This window comes from Xiphophorus hellerii, chromosome 7 (assembly GCF_003331165.1).
Source record: "Xiphophorus hellerii strain 12219 chromosome 7, Xiphophorus_hellerii-4.1, whole genome shotgun sequence".
Taxonomy (NCBI): Eukaryota; Metazoa; Chordata; class Actinopteri; order Cyprinodontiformes; family Poeciliidae; genus Xiphophorus; species Xiphophorus hellerii.
The window spans coordinates 31,616,316-31,631,466 of NC_045678.1; the positions used below are offsets into that span (position 1 = coordinate 31,616,316).

The 15,151-nt window shown below is 43.2% G+C and overlaps 1 protein-coding gene across 1 annotated transcript; it reads right to left on the bottom strand.

Moving 5' to 3' along the window:
- Nucleotides 1–1,962: 1,962 nt before the first annotated feature.
- On the bottom strand, nucleotides 1,963–10,302 carry slc40a1 (solute carrier family 40 member 1). Its single transcript, XM_032567934.1, has 8 exons — nucleotides 9,948–10,302; nucleotides 9,785–9,852; nucleotides 9,049–9,208; nucleotides 8,807–8,922; nucleotides 6,920–7,046; nucleotides 6,525–6,770; nucleotides 5,213–5,848; nucleotides 1,963–4,540 (listed from the first exon to the last, which is right to left on the bottom strand). The coding sequence occupies exons 1-8, from the start codon at nucleotides 9,982–9,984 to the stop codon at nucleotides 4,230–4,232; spliced, it is 1,701 nt and encodes a 566-aa protein (XP_032423825.1). The 5' UTR covers nucleotides 9,985–10,302; the 3' UTR covers nucleotides 1,963–4,229.
- Between the last annotated feature and the right edge of the window lie 4,849 nt (nucleotides 10,303–15,151).

Consider the following 15,151-nt stretch of genomic DNA (forward strand, 5'->3'; position numbering starts at 1 on the left):
TGTCATAAACCGACAGAACAACGGTAACCATGGCAACCCGTATATTCGATTATTCTAACATTTCTGAGTTTTTCGAATATTTTATTTTTGGAGCTCAGGAATTCAAGTTTTTTCTTGAAAATTTGTCAGACCAATTTTAAAATTGACAGTTTTTGGTTTTTTTTCGTACATACCATCACGGCTGAACATCTGAACGGCCATTTCACATTTCATCTGACTTTCACATTGATGTGACACGTCGTGATTCTGCAACCGATGGTTTTTATCAGCCTCCTTCGTCTGGTTCTGATCCGGCGGCCATCATCTAAACGGTTTGAACGTAAACTTGGAAAACAGTCGGATGATTTTTGGATGAAATTATCACAAACGTTACAGAAAATAGTCGATTTGCGTCACATTCTGCTGCTCTTCCTCCAGACTTTCTTCTACTTCAGGTTTTCAGCTGAACTTTAGTCTTTACGCTGTCTAATGGCTGACCTTTGAACCCAGGGACGTATAGGCTGACCTCGCTATCAGCAGCCTTATCGAGGCTGACTGGTTCTGCTGGAGGTTCTGGCTCGGTCCAAACCATCATCCTCATCACCTCATGACATGTCAGATGTCAGTGAGCTGACCTCTGATATTTTCAGAAATGTTTTTCATAAACAGGAACTTCTCTCCAGTCCCAGTTCCTGCTGCTGGACTTTCACCGCCATCAGCACCATCAAATCATTTCATCCCAGTTCTCACATCCGGTTCCTGCTGGTTTCTGCAGAACCTAACGGCATGACGGTCCAGCTCCACGGCCCTTGGTCAGCAGGTCAAAGGTCATCACAGATCAGAAAAACACTGAAGGACGGAGGAGGATCAAGATGGCGGCTGGACTGAGGTTAGCGGAAAAACCACGTCCAGTTTTTATCTGACGGGATTCAAACGTCAGAGGATAACAGACGGAGAGATCGATTGGTTTCAACATTTAGTTTTATAAATAATATCTGAAAAGTGTGGCATGCATTTGTGTTTGAGCCCACTTTACTTGGATGGTTGTATCCATCTGCTCCTTTTCAGTAAGCAACACCTGGCAGCAGGATGCATTATGGGAAAAAGGTGAGCCAGTGAGGACTGTGGTAATTCATTCATTTATAAATGTCTGTTTGAAACTTAATATTTAATTAGCAAGGATGTTTAGTTTATCAAGCTAAATATGCATTTTGATAACATTAGCAATCTAAATATTTAGCTTGTTAATAAATATTGGTTAGCATAATAATTAGGCAGCAAGATTAAATGTTTTAAAGTGATGACAGCGCTACTGTTTTAGTTAGCATTGTCCACATTGGCAACAAGTGACTCTATGCCTGTCACAATAATCAATAAATCAATTAATTGCATGATAAATGAAAACAAGGTCAATAATGTTGAATATTATAAATTGATGATTTATTGTTTTTCTCTTTTCTTCTCTTCCCACCAAAATCTGGATGATAAAGTTTTCAGTTCGGTTTCAACCAGCTCCTTTTTAAAGGACAATTTTGTTGTTTACTTTAGTGTTTAAAATGTTTCCCAGTTCCAGTCAAACGTTCATCACAATTTAAAGTTTATTGCTTTTAATGTTCTTGCATTCTTTTGTCAATATCATTTAAAATGGTCTCAAAACAACAATATTATCATTTATCACAATAACTTCTGGGACAATTTATCGTCCAGCTAAATGTGTCATCATGACTCAGCGTTTTCTTGGCTCCTGTTTCCGTCGTAACGAGTTGAGTTGATGAAAGTCCGAGTCATTTTAGACGCTCAGAGCTGCAGGTGGTTCCTGCTGAACTCGACTCCTCCTCCGTCACCGAGCGAATCCAGGTCAGTCTTTGACTCTCAGCTCTGGTTACAGTCCAGTTTCAGCACTTTGACACTAGATACCTTCAGAGAGCTCACACACACACACACACACACACACACACACACATTGAAGACTCGACACACAGCCTGGTTTTCATCCAGTTCTTTATTTCTGAACTTCTTCATCTACTGGAGTGTGATTCTTACACAAACAAACCTGATTCCTTTATGATTTCACGCTCTTAACTAGAAAACTACAATACTGTATGTTTATATACAACACACACACACACATATATATTAAAGTAAAGGAGATTAGAGCAGGTGTTTTCAAATAAATGCAATAAAAGCACAAATTAGCACAGAAACAACAAGATATAAAAACAGTTAAAAAACAAACGGTTCATATTTATTTCTATTCCTCTAAGCTAAAGTCGACTCAGACCAGACGTTAACGTGGAGTTAGTGAGTGATATTCCTGAATAGATTCCCTCGGTTCTGTGCCGCTCCGGGCCGGTTCTGATGACCCGGTTCGGTTCCGTGTGCGTTACGCGGCGATCGGCAGGTTTCCATTAAGGCGTTCAGACAGACAGGAAGCGGATAAAGCTATAAAGTTTCATTTACAACGTAAAGAGAACTGTTCAAACCTCTGGGGTTAAATATTCATTCGTCTTGATTTGCTCTGTAGCTTATGTCGACTCGCATCGCAAAAAACCACAATAATCTGGATTATTCTGACCAGATTTAACTAGAAAAAGTTCTGATTCTGCCACAAATTCTTCATATTTTACCTCTGCTGTCATCTTTTAAACCGGTCTACACTGACGGTTCTAAAGACCTTCCTGAGTTTTCATTGGACTTTCTTTGCTTTTGTACTTATTTTCAGCCCAGAACTCAAATAAAGTCCCAGTAAAAACATTTTTCAGGCTCTGTTGGAGCCAGAATGTTGAGATTAGCTTCATGCTCAGCTGAAACAGCAGCCAAGGTCCAAAGAAAAGACAAAAACCTCCAGAAGGTCTGCAGAGTTTTACTCAAGACCATCTAAAATGTTTAATTAGTCAGTCTGTTTGGATGCAAAATGAAAAGAATTTTGGGTCCAAAGAATTAAAGTTTCACTTGATCAGCAGCTTATTTTGGTCTTGATCAAAAGTTCTTCAGGCTTTCTGAAGCTTTCGGGGTTTTTTGGACTCTGGCTGATTTTACCTCAGAAGGATTATAAATTGAATCATACAGGTTGAATTTTCTTCTGTATGACGGACATTTTTAAAGGTGTTGTTGGCTCTAGTGGCCTTTATTTGAGCCTAATAAAGGGAAGGTGGAAGACATGAGGCAAAGGTCATCAGAGCGGGAAGCTGTGGCTAGCTTCAGGCTAAAGGAAAACTCTGAACTGCAACAAATGATCAGCAGCCAAAGTCCAAAGAAAACTGTTGAGTCTTTTCTGAAGACCATTTCTTAAACAAAGAACAAAGAAACTGTTTGACATGAAGGAATGAAAGTGACGGCTGGTCAGTGTGGCTGATGGAGACGTTTGTAATTTGAGGAAATGGCAGTTTCTACTGGCGAACGCTGCTAAGTGTTTATAATATGTGCCTTTGTAATATATAATACATGCGCCCTCAGTCACGGGCCGCAGACGACCCGTGACTGAGGGCGGACCGCGGTTAGTGGGCGGGGCTTCAACTTTGTGCAAAAATAAACTAAAAAACTGAACGAGTGCCCAATGATCAGAGTGGAATGACAGACGTCAATCACATAAAGTGCCTGAGTAACGACAATCACAACAGAAATCAGAAGAACTGAAACATTATCGCAAACTACCTGAAAAGACGATTTTCTTCTCTTCTAATGGGAGAAAGAGCTCAGCCCGCCTGCGGTGGTGCTGCCACCCGCAGGCGCAGAGACGTACTGCAGAGACCTGGCTTCCCTCACTTCCTTTTTCACCAGACTTTGGTAACTAAGAGCTATTATTGCGGTGCGCGAGTTTTTGTTTGGTACGAGAAAAACACAATACTGCTGATAAAGTTAGTGAATAAATATAGTCGGACCCTTTAAGATGCCAGTGAGTTTGGTTAAGTAGGAGGCGTCTCCGCAGCACCGGCGAGAGGCGTTCAACCCGCGCCCCATCGCCCGCTTCCCTGACCGTCCCCTCCGCCGCCGCGTACGGCCGGCCGACGGGAGGACGACGTACCTCGGGTCTAATGGAGGAGGCGGAGCCTCGACTAAACTATGTGTTAATAAGCAAACCCCGTCTTAGCTAAAGCTACAAGCTAGTTTTCTGTGACGCTAACCCGTCTATCCAGCATCAAGATGCTAACAGCTACAATCAGGATGCTAACAGCTACAAGCGTTGGTGTTAGTTGGGTGAATGAGAGGCAGGGCGGTCCGGATAGGACAGAGTCTCTGTAATGGCGGCTCTACACGGTGGTGGGAGGAGAGGCGTCCGTCTCCGCCTTCTGCTCCGGCGAGCAGCACAGGAAGAGGCGGCTGCCCAGGCTCTTGAAGGCGAAGCGGAAGTACATGGCGTGACCCATGGCCACGAAGGACACGGAGATGATGACGAGCAGGCCGAAGGCCTCGGGGTTGGGCGCCAGGATCACCATGATGAAGTGCAGCAGGTCCAGGAGGTAGTTCATGGAGTTCTGGACGCCGTTGATCACCCCGCGCTCCGACTCGATCACGTTCTCCTGGATGAGTTGGGTCACGGTGAGGTCAAAGGACCACAGACCTGCAGGGCGGCGGAGGAAGCAGCGGTTAGCAGCAGCCTGACTTACTGCCTCATTAAAAGCCACTTCACTCCGCAGCGGCTCAATCTGGAACATTATTGGCTTCAAAGGTTGCAAATATGACGCATCATCTGGAGGAGATACTCAGCACGCGGACCCCACGCGGACCCCACGCTGCGTGGCTGCTCACTTTATCAGGGAGGAAGAAAACACGCTGACGCAGCAAACTGAATCCAATCAGCTCCAGATTACCAGGAAAATCAGCCGGATTATTAATCTGCGATTCATTTGACTTAGAACAACATCTATAATTATTACAACTTTATTCTGGTAATATTATGACTAAGTTTATTAGACTTATCAAATAACTGTTGTATTATTACAACTTTAAAATCGTGACTATTCTCTTATTTTAATTTCATTCTTATAATTATGATTTTTTAATATATATTTTTTTCTCATATTACAACTTTAATCTTGTAATTAAAGTATTTTTTTTGTCTTAAAATAAGGAGGTGTTTTTGTTTTTGGTGATTTTTTTGCACCAGAACCCACTGAGTACTGGGTCAAAGGTCGTCGGCCGGAGTCCACAGAGAGACTGGGATTAGCAGAGATTAAAGAAAGTCTGGCAACTTAGAAGGAGAGAAAGGATCAGGGAACGGGGATCTGCTCACCGACTCTGGCGGCGATGACGCCAGCGAACAGCAGGCTGACGGACATGTAGGACTGCAGCGGCGGCGGCTCCTGGGCCAGCGGCGGCGGCGTGGTGGCGTTGGTGCTGAAGGCGGCGCCCAGGCTGTGCTCGGCCTCCGGCAGGCTCTGCTGCCCCATCAGGTGGGCGTACAGGTCTTGGAAGGGCGACACGCTCAGGTCGAAGGGGCTGCCGGGGGCGAAGACGGAGAAGACGCACAGCAGGAGGCAGCAGAGCTGCGCCGTGCCGGAGATGAAGCCCGTCCGGATCAGGCCGCACTTCCTGCGGATCCAGGTGAAGGCCACGGTGCCGCAGATGCCGGAGATGGCGGAGGCGCCCATCAGCAGGCTGAGGATGGAGCCGTTGAGGCCCTGCGTGTAGGCGAAGCCCGTGGTGATGCAGTCGAAGCCCAGCACCGTCATGTAGAGGAAGGCCAGCGACATGCCGGCCAGGAAGATGTCCTGCTTGTAGTAGGCCACCCATCCGGCCCTGAAGGTCCGCAGCGGCTGGCTCGCCGCGCCGCAGCAGCCCGCCGCCTTGCCGGGATCCACGGCGCCGGGCGGCGAGGCGTCCATCAGCGGCTGAGACGATTCCTCGGGACTCTGGCCGTTCTCACAGTCTGCAGGGAAACAGGAAGCTTTGGATCAGCAGGTTTAAAATTAAAGTTCAAACGGAAGACGGAAAATCAGAAGTTTAAATTCCGAGAATAAAGTCGTGACATTACCACGAAAATATCATATTATATCATTATATATTATATAAAATGATATTTTCTTCTGGTAATATCACGACTTTATTCTCGTCGTTGAAAGAGAAAAAGAGCTTCGATAAGAAGCGGCCAGATCTGATCCGTCTCCGTTCTCTCAGGTTCCTGCTGCTGATCATTTGATTCTAATAAATATTTCCTTATTATTAAGTTCTAACTTCAAAAGATGCTCAGTATTGTTCAGTTTAATTTTTAAAATATTCCTACTTCAGTCTGTTTTTACAACTTTCTCATATTCAGACTTTATTCTCATTACAAACTCATTTTATTTCATCTTTTCATAATATTACAACTAATCTCAAACAATTTGCTCATTATTTTGACTTCATTCTTGTATTATGACTTTATTCTCATTATTATGACTTTTTTGACTATTTTCATAGCCTTACAATTTTTTCTAATATTCAGATTTTTTCTTGTATTTTCGCCTTTTCCTCATAATAAATCATTTCTCCACAGCAAACTGCAGAAATGGGACGAACACACACAGGAAGTGTGTGTTTGGGGTCAGAGGTCAGGGCGCCGGTACCTTTCTGGGGGCTGAGCTGCTTGAGCTCGTGCTGCTGCTCCTTGTGGACGGCCTTCAGGGCGAGCGCCGGCGTCTTCTGGTAAACCTTCCACAGCAGGCCGTACTCCACGCACATGGAGGCCAGGTTCCAGCCGGAGATGAAGCCGCAGCCCACGAAGTGCGAGCCGAACGCCATGATCTGGCCCACCAGCATGGGCGCCAGGATGTTGGTGAGCTGGTCGATGATCCGCACCGTGGCGTTCATGTCTGCGGGAGGAGAAACGCCGTGGGGTCAGCGGGTTCACCGCAGCAAATCTCTTAAATAGCTCAGAACAATCAGGACATAAAGCAATGAGAGCGAGTCAGCAGCGCGGCGGTCCAAAGTCTGACGCTCACAGATACGAGCGGAAACTCACCGGCCAGGCTGCTGCTGTCCTGGCCGGCCACCACCACCACCCAGTCCCGCTGGATGGTGATGGAGGTGGCCGTGCTGGCCAGGTTGGCCACGTTGGCGATGCTGATGACCAGGATGTAGCAGACGGTCTGGAGGAGAAACACACCAGGATTTAACCTCTGAACTCCGGTTTGTTCTTATCAGCAGGTTCAATCCTGACAAAGCTGATTTTTCCTACATTCATTAAATGCAACAAAACTATAAACTTCTGCATTAACATCTCGTCTGACAAGTAAAACTGATATTAAAAAACGATGTTAGTTTCCATCGTTGTGTTTCATGTGGCTTCAGTTGGTCATGTGATGATGATGCAGTGAAGGATTGTGGGAGGTTTAAAGGAAGGATGTGATCACATGACCAGGACGCAGCCAACCAGTATTTTAACACGATTAATCAATTTTACAGATCATTCTAACAACTAATTATTCTAATGATTAATCAATTATAACAACTAATCATTTAGTCTATCGATTCTGTCAATTAATGGATTATTCTGACGATTAATAAAATTAAGAAAATACAATCTGCACAATTTCTGTTTCACTTTTTAAACCTTTTTATATAATATTAGAAACACATTAAAAAGCAAAGAAATAATTTTACTTCTTTTTTAAATACCAAAATCAACAAGTTGTTGTTTAGAAAAGAAAATCAGGTAGAAATCCAGTTTAAACACATTTTATAAAACTTATGAAATAATTGCTAAACATTTGATAAAAATTCACTACATTTTCCTACAAAGTTTAGAAGTAACAGAGTTTATTTCTTTTATTATTTAAATTTTTTGGCCCATTTGGCCACGCCCCTGTCTCTCTTGGCTCCGCCCACTTTGCTGGGATTTACTTTGAATACGAGTAAATATTTAAATGTTTGTAAATAAAAATGCTGATTTTTAAACTGTAAAGGAAAGAACTGGAGCAGCTTTTTAAACCAAATTTGTTAAAATAATTGAATAATATTATCGTTCCCTCCTTTATCGTGTATTTTGAAGTAAACTTTCGTTCAGGCCCTGAAAGTTCTGCGAGTTAAAGCAAATATTTTTGATAAAAAGAAACTAAACTCAAAGGTCGAGTCCTGCTCTCCTGCCAGGTTATGCAAACCGACCAGAATCGATTTCTAGTTTTTTGGGAAAAAATCTATAATTGTCTGTAAATAATTAGCAGGTAGCAGAAACCGAACGCTGCAGGTCAGCTGCGCCGTAATAAAGGCGTCTTAACGACTCAAACTGACATGTTGTAAAACAAGTTTAGGGCTCAGCTGCTCCGGTCGGCATGGCAACAGGAATCTGTCAGCAGGCGGATCAGGGAAGGATTTTCCTCCGTTTTCAGTCACATGAGCAACCTGCTGACCGGGCGGCCTTCGACTAGACGCTGCAGCTTCACTCAGCGCCCCCTCCCACACACACACACACACACACACACACACACACACACACACCGCAGACAGAACGCCTTTGTCCTGACCCGGGCCGGCCTGCCGAATCAGCATGCCTGCAGCTCCAAACCAAACAACCGGACCACCCGCCGCACTTTTCAGCTCCGTTTTGTTTCTAGGTTTGCGGTCATTAACTAGGCCCGTCATGATAAAGTTAGTTGCAATAAACGATTATGTTGTTGTTTTGTAAATAAACACTTTAATAAATAAACCAAACAGAAACGACAAATTAATTAATTATGAAATCACTGGAAACTAAACTGAGACCAAAACTCCAGACTGAAGACTTTTATCATCCAGCTGGTTAGAAAGAGAAAAACGGTAAATCATGCAAATAGAAATTATTGAGTTTTTAATTTATCATGTGATGAATTGATTTATTGCTTATTGATAAACTGTTTTCAGTGGATCTTACCAGAATCCAGCCGTTGTAGAGCTCCACCAGCTGGGCCTTGAAGTGGAAAACCAGCATCAGCAGAACGCCGCACGTGATGACGCAACTGTTCTGGACCAGCAGCGACGTCTGGGCCACTGTGGAAACACCGGGCCCACGTCAGACCGGACCGGGCCAAACGCTCCAACCCAAACCTGACCAAACACACCTGACCAAACCAACCCAACCCAGAGCAGACCCGTGTTGAGAGTTCAGACGCTCACCTTTCAGCCGGGGGTTCCTGTCCACCCAGTTGCCGATGTTGGCGCCCAGCAGCAGCACGGACCCGGCCACCACCAGGCCGTAAACGGCCGTCAGCAGCAGGCTGTTCCCGTACAGCTCCACCAGAAAAACGGCCACCGCAAAGTTCCACATCCGGTCACCCTGCAACCAGACGCACATCCAGATATTTCACATTTCTACTTTCTGTCTCACTTTTTTATTTATTTGCATTTCCATAAAACACATTTACATATCTGGCTGTAATTAGCTGCAAATCTGGAAACTCAACAACATTCAAAATAATTTTTTAGGGCCGTTTCTGTAAAGGAAGCTTGATTTTAAAATGTATAAAGAACTTACCAAATATAAACTGTTTTTCTACAATAATCAGTTTTGTTCTGTGATGCATTTATTTTTCCAATGAAATTCAGGAGAACAGGAGTTTCATGTTTGGTTTGGATCTACGATTCTCTAGAAGTAGGACAAAAACTAAAATAACTAGTTTATTTAAAATAAAAGAAAATGTAGTCTGCATATAAATCAATTTATAGACTTATTTCAAGCGTTTTTTCTTTTAGATAACATGATAAAGAATACTACATTTTTTACTTTCTATCTTTAGACAGATTTACAAACTACACAAACAATGAGAGCAGATATTTGTCTTTCAGGTGCCAAAATATTTGGTTTATTATAAGAAATTAATCATATTTACAGGTAACATTCAGCTCTACTCACCCATGTTGACAGTGCATGGCCCATGTAAATAAGAAACTTGGCTGAAGTGAAGAAATGTCTGATGGATTCTGAAGAGATATTATTATTAGTATTATTATTATAATTATAATTATTATTTCCCCTGGGTAATTACACAAATATAGTTGTATAAATAATATCTCACCGGCGCATGTTGCCTTCTTGGGTCCAGTAGTTTCCATTTTAAACAGCCTGATTTTCCTTCTTTTGTGCTGGACAGGAGCGGAGCCTCTGCTGTCTCTGCGTCCAACCGTCGGCAGCAAGAAGCAGAAAAATCAAAAAACCAAAAGAAAACGCGACGTTTCTCCCCTTCCCTCCCTTCCGAACTTAGCTAACACTGTAGCTGAAGTTGGAAAGAAATGTTCTTATGTTCTGACGGATGGGTTCGACCCAGAACAGACGGGGAATGGCTGCTTCGCTGTCCGGCTGCGGGTCGTGGCTCCGTCCTCTCTCCTCTGCTGCTCTCTGTTTACGTCCCCGCCGTTACATATACCCACGCTGTGACGTCATCATTTGCATAGGGGCACAAACAAACGCGGTGCACTCCCATCGCACGCGCTCCTAAGGAAGAACGACAGAGAAGTTAAAAATGGCGGAACGCGCCTTTACTACAGGCTGTTAGAGCAGCGCGTCCTCAGCTGCTCCTCCAGACTCACTGCCTGCTTGTTTTTGGTGTTTCGTTGCTTCAGTCCAGCTGATTAACAGCCGTTTATTGAACTGCAGTCAGTTGAATCAGGGAAACCTCTAACATGTGGGCCAGTGAAACACTGTTAGAGGACTGGAGCTCCGATAAAAACCGGATTTAGTCATTTTCTTTTCATGTTTGGTGACTTTTCTTTACTTCTAGTGGCTCCATTATCAACATGTTTACATCTAAAAAGGACAAAATCTGTCCACAAATAGATAAATGATTTTTACCAAGAGGAACCAGAAATATATTACCAAAATGACTTTTGTAACCAGGGCCGGATAAAGGTTGAATGGGGCCTGAAGCAGAATTTGATTGGGTTGCCCTCTTCCTATTCAGAACTTTAGCAGCAATTTCATCAATTAATTTGGTTGAATTTGGGAGAATTGGGCTTAAAGTTCAAATGGCTCAGCTTACAGTCACTGAGTTGTGAACAAACTGAGTTCAAACAAAAACAAAGATTAAACTCATAGCATCAGATTCTAACTTTGTTAGCTCAACAATCCTGGTCATGTTCAGGAACAAGCCAGGCTCAAACCCTGCTGGTTCCTGGGAAGTTCTGGAACAGCAGCGTCAGCATGGAGGACCGTGCTGCAGCTGCTGCGGCGGCTGCTGCTGCTGCTGCTGCGGCGGCTGCTGCTGCTGCGTTGGAAACAGGAAAAACAGAACAACACAATGACTTGACAGAGTTTGACCCAAATGAATTGTGTGTTTCCATTTATAATTCAAAGTCATAATTTCTGTATTCCAGGACAGAAAATGAATCTGAAACATCTCTGCAGTTGGAAACTCGGACCTCAGCATCCAGTGTGTGAGAACGTTACAAGCTGCAGAAATAACATATTTTCATCCATTTCATCTGGTTTCTATTTTCATAACTTGTGAAAAACTGACCAAGTTGAATTTTTCATTTAAAAATTTAATTAAACATTTTCTATGTTTAGCTAAAAACAAACAAAAAAAATTAAATCTTAATACTTTCTTAACATGTTTTAAAACTAAATTAAAAAATATGCAAATGTTCAAAAATATATGTGCATCACAGATTAGCATTAAGATACAATCTACTTGATGTTCTCCAGAGAGGTCAGAGGTCAGTAGGCCGTTCAGAGGCCTTCAGGACATGGAGCAGGACGTCTGCGCTTCCAGGAAGCTGTGCAGCAAAACCTCAACAGTCCTTAGATATCAGAGAGGTAACTTCATCTCTACGTTGTGCCAGTAATTAATCCGCTTCCAGATCTGAAGGCTCTTCACAGGAAAGTTTAGTTTTCCTGTGAATTAGAGAAATATCGTCTTTTTGTGTCTTTGTTCTGTTTCTGCAGACGATCCGGCTCCAGTTTCTGGAAAGTTTCTCTAGAAAAACTTTAAAACTGAACATCTGCTGCAGCTGCAAATATTTGTTTAGGAAACTGCATGACTTTTAGAGACAGTGACGCTCTGCATCGCCATCGTTCATGTTTCAAATGACTTATTCTGTAAAGAAGGCAAAAAATTATTTAATTAGAGTTTTAGACCATATAAAATAATTGAATTAAAAGCAATAAAAACTGGGATGAAAACATTTTAAAGATGAATAACTAGAATAAATTAAAAATATAGTTTCATATTATTAAAAATAACATACAAATGATCCTATTTATTTAACGTCAGAAGGTTTTCGTCAGCTAATTGTTGACGGCATCCAGACTTTAGATTATTTCTATCTTTGCTTTTTTTAGTTATTTCTTCTGTAAATATTTTTATTGTCTCCTAATAAAACTTTGAGTTCTCTCCTGTGAATTATTTAGTGAGTTTTTTGTGTTTTCTTAAAGAGGAAGTTTAACTGTTGTTCTAGATTCTGCATATTTTTACAGTGTACTGTTCTACACTGTACAATTTCATTAACAGATTCCAGTTAATCTCTATATTTTTATTAATCTGCTTTGTTCCACAGGAAGCTGCAGAAACCTTTGAAGGATTTGGGCATTTTAAACGTTGCTAACATAAAGCAGCTGCAGGAAGGAGAAGTGCAGGTAAGGTTTCCATGGATGACTTGCATTTCTCCGGTTTGTCAACAGAGCGGAGCAGAGGTGTAATTACGGCTGCTGCTCCATCAGGTAACAAACACTGATCAGCTGGAGGTCTCTCTGGTTTCTCTGGGTTTTATTGTTCATGGAGATGTTTTTGGATCTGCAGTGATGAATAATTGCCACTAATCCCAGCAGCGTTGTGTTTCTGAGCTGATGTTGTCTTAGAGCTGAAGGATTCCAGAATGATCCGTCCAGATTCAGCGGGCCGACCCGGCATGTTGTGAAAGAAACAAAAATGCTCTCTGGCTTGTTTCACTTCTCCCTCTGGCACAAACAAAGGAGGGGGCGGAGCCTCACATTCCCATCGCTTCATCTGCAGGACAAGAGTCCGGTTTGACTTCATGCATCCAAAAGAGTAAACATTTAATTTTTAATGTCTTGTATTCTGTAAACATCTTTATTTGCTACAGAAGAAACAATGAAGAACTGAAAAGTGCGTCTACATGCTTCAGGTCCCGATCAGAGTGCAGATGAACCTGTTCTGACCTGAAGGGCCTGAGGGAAGGTCAGAGGCTCCAGGTTCAGCGAGAAAATATGCAGAAAGTTCAGATCTAAACTTTACAGCAGAGTCAGAGTGAACAGGCCGAGGTTCACATCGCTTTAGTTCATTACGTGATTTTCTGGCTCATCTCAGGCTGTTCAGAGACAGAGATGATCAATATTTAGACAAGGTGGATCTGCAGAGCGACACCTGAAACCTGGACTCAGTCTGTGTACCTAATAAAGTGGCCACTGACAGTAAATGTCCAGGATTTCTGAATATCTTCAAAAAATCCTGGAAAAACAAAGTTTTTCTTTGTTCCCAACTTTTTCCCATTTCTTTCATTGAATCTGAACAAAAGTCCCAAAGATAAATCTGGATTTTATCTCCATCAGACGATCAGAGGAAGCATGAAGCTTCTGTCGGGTTCAGATGAAACAGACGAACTGAGCAGCTGCTGTAGAAAACGTCGGTTACGGATCGTAACCCCAGATCCTATTTCATAAAGGCTTCGCCCTGTAAGGCTATCGCTAGTGGGTTTATCGTGAGGGTTAAACCCACTAGCGATAGAACTCACAGGTCCGACCTAAAACTTGTTCTACGCTAAATAGTTTTTATGGGTCGATACGACTCTAGATGTTAAATTTATTCGTTTGGAGAAGAAAATAAATTTTATCAGTTTCTTTTAGACAGAGAATTCAACAGTGGACACCACTAAAAGTATAGCTGTGCTAACTCTAAAGCACTCATCAAAAACATTAGTTCCGCTAATGCTAAAGTGCTAACTGTTTATGCTAATGCTAAAGCTAAAGCGCTGATCGGTAGAAAGATTTCTATTTAGTCTTTGGCTAAAGACCAGGAGTTATTTCTCCTGCTATCGCTAGGCTAGCATATTTGTTTTGGTTGTATTTACCCACAATGCCCTGCTCCGTAGTCCACTTCATGGTTTGGTCTCTGGACGGCTTGGCGTTCTCATATACATTCAAACCGAACCAGAGTTCACTTCAACTGAACCCAGACCGAGGTTTGAAGACCGCAGGTCAGAGGTCAGTTAGCGTTCACACCTCACCAACTGAACCGTACTTTCTACAGAATTTAGATTGAAGTGGATTTAAAAAAGCACCTTTATATTTTCCGACCTGCCTGATTTTACAGGGACTCTCCAGTTCAGATCTGGAAAGCCAGGTTAGCTCTAGACTTTCCACTGGACCGAACCGAGCTGATTCTGGTCGCTTAATTCGGATTTTCAGAATAAAAGCTGGGGTTGTCCTCTCTGGGTGCTGTCTCATGCCGTGAGGGAGCAGAACTGGCATAAGCGGGTATTTTGGGCTCAGCGGTAACAAAGGGCTCAGGTGAGTCTTTGTGATGTATTCAGGGCCCAAACAGAGCAGAGAGCCGCTGGAGCGGAACCAGATTAGTGGGTCGGTGTGTCAGCCCGCCGGGCTCAGCTGGCTGTCATCAGCGGTCAGACGGCTGCTCTGTTATTTTCAGCACAGGTAAGTCTGCCTCCTTTTGCTGCACAACAAGCTGTGTTTACCTGGGCTAATTTTATCCCGGATGGATAAAAATATGAATGACTGACCCGCTGTGGCCTCGCGCTGCCGGGCCCAGGATAAAGCTGCGATGCTGGAGGATTTTCAGCTATTCTTCACCAGAGAGCCGAGCTTTTTACAGCTAATGCTAACGGCATTTTATCAGAGCAGGTAAATAAATCTGCTGTTTCCTCGGAGCGGTGCTGGTTCTGATGGTTCTGAAACTGCGGCGCTTTGGTCTCTAAGACTTTGATCTGCTTCACATCAATAAACATCAAAGGTCTCAGTCTGAGGCCGTCCTTCCAACATGACGGAGGGTCTTCTAAGGACACAGACATCAAACACATGACAGCTGGTCCGGATCGATACCAGCTGGTCCGGATCGATACCAGCTGCAGCTGGTCCGGCAGAGCGCCAGCTGGGCCGGGTCAAACCTCTGGAACCAAACATTTTCTAGTAGATTTGTTTGGTTCCAGATTACAACTTTCTGGCCAATCATCCAGGGCCGCTCCAAATCTTTCTGGGGCCCTAAGCTGATTTTCATCTGGGGGCCCCCATACCAACACGTCAACACCAGAT

Excerpts from the sequence above, each read along its gene's own strand:
- slc40a1 (XM_032567934.1), bottom strand. The coding sequence starts at position 9,984 with ATGGAAACTACTGGACCCAAGAAGGCAACATGCGCCG. Across the intron at positions 9,853-9,947 it reads CAAGAAGGCAACATGCGCCG|AATCCATCAGACATTTCTTC; the intron begins GTGAGATATTAT and ends ATATCTCTTCAG. Across the intron at positions 4,541-5,212 it reads CGTCATCGCCGCCAGAGTCG|GTCTGTGGTCCTTTGACCTC; the intron begins GTGAGCAGATCC and ends GCCGCCCTGCAG.